This window comes from Arachis duranensis, chromosome 1 (assembly GCF_000817695.3).
Source record: "Arachis duranensis cultivar V14167 chromosome 1, aradu.V14167.gnm2.J7QH, whole genome shotgun sequence".
Classification (NCBI taxonomy): Eukaryota; Viridiplantae; Streptophyta; class Magnoliopsida; order Fabales; family Fabaceae; genus Arachis; species Arachis duranensis.
The window spans coordinates 3,098,662-3,107,190 of record NC_029772.3 but is presented as its reverse complement, the minus strand read 5'-3'; the positions used below and the strand labels follow the sequence as shown (position 1 = coordinate 3,107,190).

General features: G+C 35.5%; 2 protein-coding genes across 2 annotated transcripts; one reads left to right on the top strand and one right to left on the bottom strand.

Moving 5' to 3' along the window:
- Nucleotides 1-71: 71 nt before the first annotated feature.
- On the top strand, nt 72-2,096 carry LOC107465592 (40S ribosomal protein S8; the record flags this gene model as incomplete). Its single annotated transcript, XM_016084594.2, is given in 4 exon segments — nt 72-133; nt 944-1,277; nt 1,414-1,583; nt 1,826-2,096. Coding segments are annotated over 4 exon segments (642 nt in total), but the record flags the coding sequence as incomplete, so codon positions are not given.
- Nucleotides 2,097-2,198: 102 nt separating this feature from the next.
- LOC107465367 (uncharacterized) lies at nt 2,199-8,529 on the bottom strand (the record flags this gene model as incomplete). The annotated part of the gene is given in 7 exon segments (XM_052252528.1): nt 2,199-3,204; nt 3,454-3,890; nt 3,969-4,085; nt 4,397-4,546; nt 4,793-5,281; nt 5,657-7,020; nt 8,395-8,529. Coding segments are annotated over 6 exon segments (1,854 nt in total). The 3' UTR covers nt 2,199-2,610.

Genomic DNA, 8,529 nt, shown 5'->3' with positions numbered 1-8,529 from the left:
CTGATGTTATTTGAAGTGTTTGGATGGTGAGTGATTGAATGATGTGAATTTGGTGTGCAGGTATCTCTCGTGATTCTATGCACAAGAGGCGCGCCACTGGTGGCAAGAAGAAGGTTTGGAGGAAGAAGAGAAAGTATAGCTCTTCTACCTTTTCCTTCTCTCTCTCTCTCTCTTTTAATATTTAAGGGTTTTCTTATAATTGAATGAATGTCTTTGTTTTTGCTTTATGTTTCTTCTTTCGTCGAGTGTTGATTGGTTTAGTTGAATAGTTGAAGGTCTTTGACATGTATCTGACTTGAGAAACCCGTTCCATTTGTTGTTTAGGATTTTTTTTTTCGATTTTCAACTATATCCCCAGTTAGGTAATCCAACGGCTTATCTGAACCTAGCGGATCTGAGCTACATTTGAGCTATGTTCAAGGGTTTGCTACGAGCCAATAAATTGCTTCATACACATAGGGATTCAAACTCTCGACACTTGACTAGAAGCACGAGTGAGTTCCAAATTGAAGAAAAAAAAATATGAGTGTGCTGACCCCAACCCAAGTTGTTTATGTTTAGAAGAACAAGTCATTTTGGTAATTAAGTTTAACTAAATTGGTCTAATAATTTAAAGATTGATAACTAGAAATTTTAGTTGAAGAAGGAGGAGAAGGAGGAGAGGCATAAGAAGAAGAAGAAGACTTTGTTAGAGAAAATAACTTGTTTAGCTAGGCATTTCTTTGATTCAGATTCTTGATTCTTGAGGCATGTGTATCAGACTAATCCCCTTTCACACATGCGAGGCTTTGTTATTGGGAGAATTGGTGATGAAACTTAATCTAAGTTCACCATGATACATCAACTAATATATGATGAAAATCTAATATTGAAGACAATGAGTTATAAATTGCAGTTTATACGATTATAATTACTATATCTAATGTGGTGTCTTTATTTATAGGTATGAGCTTGGAAGGCAACCAGCAAACACAAAGCTCTCCAGCAACAAAACTGTTAGGAGGATCAGGGTTCGAGGTGGGAATGTAAAATGGCGTGCTTTGAGGCTTGACACTGGGAACTACTCTTGGGGTAGTGAAGCTGTGACTCGCAAAACGAGGATTCTTGATGTGGTGTATAATGCATCCAACAATGAACTTGTTCGAACTCAGACTTTGGTCAAGAGTGCCATCGTCCAGGTTGATGCTGCACCTTTCAAACAATGGTATCTCCAGCATTATGGTGTCGACATTGGTCGCAAGAAGAAGGGTGCAACTTCTGGCAAGAAAGAAGGGGAGGTACAAGTTAAACAATGTGCTTTTCTTAGATTGAGATTCTTTTTCAATCTTGAATAGTGTTGTGAAATTTCATAGCAGTTACTTTGATTGCCTGAGGGCATTTCTCAACATAATTTGGTTGCGTCTGCTCTAATAGGATGCTGAAACTGCAACCGAAGAAGTGAAGAAGAGTAACCATGTCTTGAGAAAGTTGGAGAAGCGTAAACAAACCCGGGTGCTTGATCCTCACATTGAAGAACAATTTGGAAGTGGTCGCCTCTTGGCTAGTATCTCATCCCGCCCCGGTCAATGTGGTCGTGCTGATGGGTATGTAACATTCCATTATCTATGAGATGTATCAAGTACATGATCTTTTGACACTGATATTAGTGTAAAATTTATAATTTGTGTTTCTCTTTTCTAGACTAGAAAATTTCTATCTTCTTGTGAGTGTGTGTGTGTCCATGCACGTGCGGCGAGTTAGTCATTGATTTTGCATTTTACTGGCGAGTCTTCGGGCACTTAATTTATTTGGTAGCCAACATTTATTTCTTTTGAACTAATGGCAGATATATATTGGAGGGCAAAGAGCTTGAGTTCTACATGAAGAAGCTTCAGAAAAAGAAGGGCAAGGGTGCTGCTTAAGATGTTGTATTTCCTCCTTTTTAGTTTTCTTTTAATTATCTTGTTGAAACTATTACATCTTAGACAATCAAGGTGATCATTTTGCTAGAATGTCTACTTTCTATGGGTTGTTTTGGTAGTGATGTTGGGTTGTAAACAAAACCCTGAACTTTGAACTGTTTAATGATATTGATAGTGAGTCCTATTTAAATTAAATTAGCACTGCCATTACAATTTTCTAGTGCATTAACTTCCATGTAAAAGGTTTTTTTTTTTTTTAATTCTGTTCTTGTGCTTCATTCTGTTGCATCCAACAGTTATACGGACAAAACTTAAGTAGCATGATTGATGAGCCAAAATAGGCAAATATAGAGTTATTATAATAAAGTTTTTAATTTTATACAGCAGATGCTTTAGAATTATTATTACAATGAAATTTGAAACCAGGTTTTAACTTTTTGTACACTCACAAGCTGCAAAAACCAGTATAACCGGTTTGTCCCTACTTGTTACAAGCCAAAGGAAATTAATGCAGCTGACAATTATATAGGTGTATTGGTGTGCATTATTAATATTCATGATAGAAACCACTATGGGAGAATCAATATACATATGTTTCACTATTTGGAATGCTGCAACACTCTTATCAAATATGAAGCAGTGCAAACCTCACTTCACTGGTTCTAATGTATGCTTTTGTTTATCAATTCTCAAAAGCCTTACAAAGATTTTAAGGATGATAAATGCTAGATCTATAAGTTGATATGATCATTCCTCCGAACAAGGGAATTTGAAGCTTTGCAAATAGAGCAATTGGGACACAAGCCATAATAGCTATTGGTATCCACACCCATTTTAGTCTATTGCGAAGAACCAAAGAAAGCGCAGCAGCAAATGCTACCATGGTAGTAACAATGGCAAAGAACAACAAAGCAAGACCCCATATTAATCTCCGAGGTAACGCCTTGAGAAAATCTTTTTCAGCGTAGCGTGCTGTTAGGATTGACAAGAACATCAGAAGAGAAGCCATGGAAGAAAACAAAGCCAATGCAACCGATGCAGCAAACACTAGGAATGTGTTATCTGGCAAGAATATTGGAAATCCTTTTTCCTGGTTGTTACCTCCAGGTACTGTGAGAACTGCGGCGAAAACGGTCGTAACAATAAGAGCTGCCACAATGCTACAGGAGTTCGCTGTATCTTTCATCCATTTCTCACTTTCTTCTAGCAAATTCTTGTGTTCTTCCTTGAATAGTTGCCATGCTGTTTTTCCATCTTGGTTCTTAATTTCCTTGTGAATAGGGTGATCCAATTGCTCAACTTTCTGGTGGAGAACATGCAATATTATCAATATCTATGTATAGTTTAGCTTCAATAATAGGTAGAAGGTAGCTTTAAGACTGTGTTTGGTAAGTGTATTAGCACAATAGACACCGAGGCAGAGACAAAACAGGATAAGATTATTCAAATTTAATCTTGGGATAAGACATTTTCAGAGATGTTTTGTATCTCGCAATATTTATATATTTCTGTCCTAAAACCGTTACTAAACAGTGTCGAAATCTAAACTAACCTTGAACCATTGTAACTCCTTCTGCATTTTAAATGCTGCACCAGAAACTGATAACAGTTGAGAATGAGCAGATCTTGCTGCTAGATGTGATGTTGTGTTGTGTGATTCGTCTAATGCTAAGATTAAAATCTTGGAAATTATTGGCATCTTGCATATGAAACCAAAAACCTTCTCTTGTCTATATTTAATGGCGATTTGAGCTATATATCCTTCATTTGGAATGCGAGTCCAAACCAAATCCGGAAAAAACTGGAAACATATCCTTAAAATCTCAACTATGCCAGACGATGTGGCATTGTAGATAATGTCCATGCTCACAAAAGACTCCCAAAATTGAGTGTTGCTCATGGTTGAAGCTTGAGAGCAAACATGTTCTACCAATCTCTCAGAAAACACTTGTCTCAGCTTTACATCTCTTAAATGCTTTATGCTAGGAGCTGCAATTGAAGCTTAATTATTGGTTTTATGTAAGAAAAAAAATGGGAAAGGAAGCAGCTAAGAGAATAACACCACACCAGAAGTTTGAATTGCATTCCATATTTTGCTTCCAAAATATGATTGATGATGGCTTGATTGGTCATAAGAATCTCTTAAATCACCATGTGGTAAATGATCAAGTTGAGCTGGAACACCTAATATATTGAACAATAGGAATGTTAGATTTCACTAAGGTTGCGTTTGCGAGTTAAATTTTTGGAGGGAAAGGAAGGGAAGGAGAAACAAGTAATTTAACAACCATAATTTTATGTATGTAACATCCATAATTACACACTTGTTACATCTAGTATTACTCAATTATTCTAGCAATAATTAAAAAATGCAAAATAAGGTAAACCGTAATTAACAAAAGTAAAATAAGATAAGTTTGAGTTATTTTGGAATTTGGACTGATTTTCTATTGTCTCCCAAATATTTTTGTGAAAAATCATGCATAAATACTTACAATGGTAAATGCATCTGTGCAAAATCCCAAACTTATTTCCACTTTGGAAATCAGAAGTTTTCTTTGACAAAACATTAAGTATAATGCTTCCATTTGAATCTGAAATAGTCGCCAAGTTGGGGTAGCGCTGAAGAAGATACATGGTGATATCTGCACTTAGGAGAACCAAAAGGAAAGTTATAGAGAAAAGGATAAAATTAAACAGAGCAAGTAGAAGCTTATGAATGAATGAAGAATGAATGATAACAAGTTTTATGTGTTGGAAAACAGGCTACATATATTATTTGATTTTAGAATTGGTGTAAATAAGATGTAGGGAACTTGATTCAAAGTTACTCTTCACCAAAAAAAATTCCTTTCAAACAGATACCTACTTGAGCCAAAAATTTTCTTTACCATGAAATCCTGCAGCAGTAAGCAATGCAACAAGTTGACGAGACGACTCACTAGAAAACGGAAAACCAGGTCTTTCATCTACAGTATTCATTGCAAGGTACCATGCCATCTCTTTACATCTGGTAGAGGTAACACTATACAAAAGTGGTGTAAACCCTTTAAAATCAGTTATCTGCGTCAAAGAATGATTCTTAGCCAACAATGCCTTTGCAGCATCAATGCTTTCTCCCATTGCAACATAGTGAAGGCAAGTGAAACCCATGGAGTCCAATTCAGCTAGTAATTCTGAAGGCACATGATGCACTAACTTCTCAAGTATCTTCCACTGAGCTCCTACGGCGGCAACGTGCAACGGTGTTCTGGCCAGTGTGGTGATCTTTGATGTCCATGCACTTGGATCAGCATCAAGGAATGACTTTGCAGATTCCCAATCTCCTTTTAGAATTGCCATGTGAAGGGGTAGGTAGTAACTGTGGTTGAATCCCCTAGCTTTTTGGCAATAATAATGGTATTCACATGAGTTCAAATGGAACATTACAATATTTCTAAGAGAGTAATGCTAGGGAACTAACTTTTTTCAGTCAACATTAGCCAATTCTTTTAACATTATTTTGCTTATTTTAAATTCTAGACCCGAAATCATAAGCCCTTAATCCTGTACCCTAAATTATAAACCCTAAACCCTATACTTGATTAGTGTTGGTTAATTAAAAATTGGTTTTCTATAATTTCTCTTTCTGAGAACATGAATATACTTTTAAGTGGTAATTCACACAAAACCCAAAAGATTACAAATTAAATCATCATTAAACATTGCTAAGGTTACCTAATCCGAGAAGAATAGAGACATAGAAAATCACATACCAAATTCATTAGTAGCAGCCATGACATCATCCATAGACATAACTGGACTTGATTCTGCAAACGACATTTTCCTTTGCAAATTGGGTGACACAAGTTATTCAATGATGGAAGAAGAAGGAACAGAACCATTTGGGGTCTTCAAGACTTGGGGTATATGCTTTCCTTGTTCACAACGCAAAGATGGAAAACACTTCTTTGCTTGCTGGCTTTTAAATCATAATATTGTTAGTGGAAAGAATTGAACAACAATCTCAGTAGGACAACCCGTAGTATTACTACTAATATTATTATTCTTGCATCTCCTTTTGCTTCCTCTTTTGTATTTGGTTCCTCTACTTTTACTGCTTTTCTTTTTTCATATCAATTCTAAAGAAGTGATGTAGAGGGATGTTGATGATTCGTATTTCCACTTTCTTCTGTTGCTTTTTCGATGCTATAGACAACAATTAATCTCTTGTGTTGTATAAAAAAGGTAAAATATATACGTTTCATATGCTCAAGATGATAATCTTCATTTTCGTGTTTACCTTCTTTTATTTTCTTTACTACGAAGCTTCCACATAAAACACTTTTGACATGTGAGATCAGCATAAAAAAGAATGAATATTTTATGATAACTAAACTTATTTAAGCCAACATCCTTTAATAAATTTTAAATTGATAATTCCTATAGCAATGTTTTTGGAGAAATTTGTGTGGTCCATACGAGTGTGGATAATTCATCACTTGTGATATACTCTTTTTGTTCTTCAATATATAATTCCAAACTGATAGAATGTTTAATTTTCTGTTTGTAATTCCCATATCATGGTTTGAACAGAAACTAATACAGAGAAACTTTTCTCAAAACCTTAGTTCGAGTTCGCCTTTCTTCTTCTTTCTTCCTTCTTCTATCTGTTGCCACATGCCACTTGCTTACTAACCAATGCACAACTATCAGAAAACATCTTCTAATAACCAGGTCTAGTAATTCTAGAAGTAATCAAATTAAGAAATAAGTGAAAAGTAAAGGAGAAAGGATGAAAACCAAAACTTTCAAGAAGTGTGTTTTTCTTCTATTTGTTAAAGCTGGAGTTGCCAATTGTGTCTTTGACCAAACCACTCTGAGCCATTCTCCTTGCTTCGTACGGGGAAACGTAACCGTACTTTCTTTTCAACGTCTCTTTAACAAAGTCGTTGCGAGCTTTGGTTCGAGCTTGTTGGGGAGCAACGTTGACATAAGAAAGGTGCGCCCCGAAAGATAAAATAGCAGCACCAGAGAGGAAGCACGCAATGGTCATGGCCAGTTTCTTTGGTGTTGAAGGGAAACACAGCACCATTAGCTTCAAACAGGTTCAACTAATAAAGAAGATCAATTCAACCTCCTAGCATATAAGTTAAATGCACCATTCATCAGATTATGTGTGAAAGAAGATCACATTCATAGTGTGTAGTAAAATAATCTTTTTAAGGAAAAAAGAATGAGAAAAAAAAAAGGGAAGTCATCAGCCAGTTTATTCTGATCGGAACATGCACAAAGTGTCCATTCTTGATAGAAATCTTGTACATTTGGGACAACAGAAGTGACCACTTTTATGAAGAAGTGGTAGATGGCCACCAGTTTTAAGACTCTGTTTCTTATGTATGTTTGCTAGATAGAACAATTAAGGAATTGATTCTGATATACTATCTATTAAAAACGATTATCCTATCACTCAATTGGGCATATTATATCACTGAAACTGTTTGATTTTTATGATATTTATCCATAAACCAGAGGCTTCCAATTCAAGTATGAGAAAAAGATCAAGTGTTGAGAAACCTCTACACTCAACCCAACTCAAGTTTGATTAGTTAGAGTCTGTTACAATTCATTCTAGATACCGGTGATTAACTGATGGTGTAAATAACCTTAATCTATAATTAAATATTAGATATAAAGCGCAAAATCATGTGGAACTTAATCTACAACCACAAAAAAAGGGCTAAACTAAACTGCCACAGAGCTTAATATTTGCCGCTGAAGCTTAAATGATGTTTATGGGAGGAAATTTCAATAAACAGTTGCTAGTGGTTGCTGATGCTAGACCTTGTGCACCACGGTTCAACCCTAGCTAGCTAACACAGGTGATTGTACAAAAACTTAGCATTCAAATTCACTCTACAAATCATCGTATAAATGTGTGTTACAGTGTCAGTGTATAATACTTAAAACTCAAATGGAAAATGATACAACTCATACGAGTATAAATACAAGAGAAATGCTCCGAGGCCATCAGAATTTATTATTTTTGGCCATCACTTTTAGCCATTAACTCAATCCCTTTAATCTACTAATTCAACAACACACCATTAATCCAGTTTTAAACATTGATGGCTAATTAATGGCAAAAAACAATAAATTCTAACGGTCCTCTAGCATTCCTCTAAATACAATTACTCAATCATGTACTGTCATGGAAAAAAATGGTTTCTTTTCAAAATAGTGGGTAAGTGAGTCAATCTCTTTTTCACTTACCTTATGTCATAGCACATTCCAATGACAGAGTTATAGTGACTCAAGTCATAGATACATAACAAAATTTTACTGATTAATCTTCAATGATAATGGAGCAAAAGCGAGTGAATACAATATGAAACGACAAAGTGGCATTTTATCAAACAGATAGGGTGCATTTAGAAAGAAACGAAACGAAATTGACCATGAGCAATTCTTTCTTACGAATTTAAATTCTGTTGGATCGGATTATAACACATACCTTCGAGCGTTCTTGTGTGTGCAGATATCGAAGAATTGGGAGCACGGAATCAGAATTTGGAAGTTGGAACCAACCGCCTTGGCAGTGGGATTCTGTTCTTCAATACCGAAGCATAACCTAATCTGATCTTAAGCT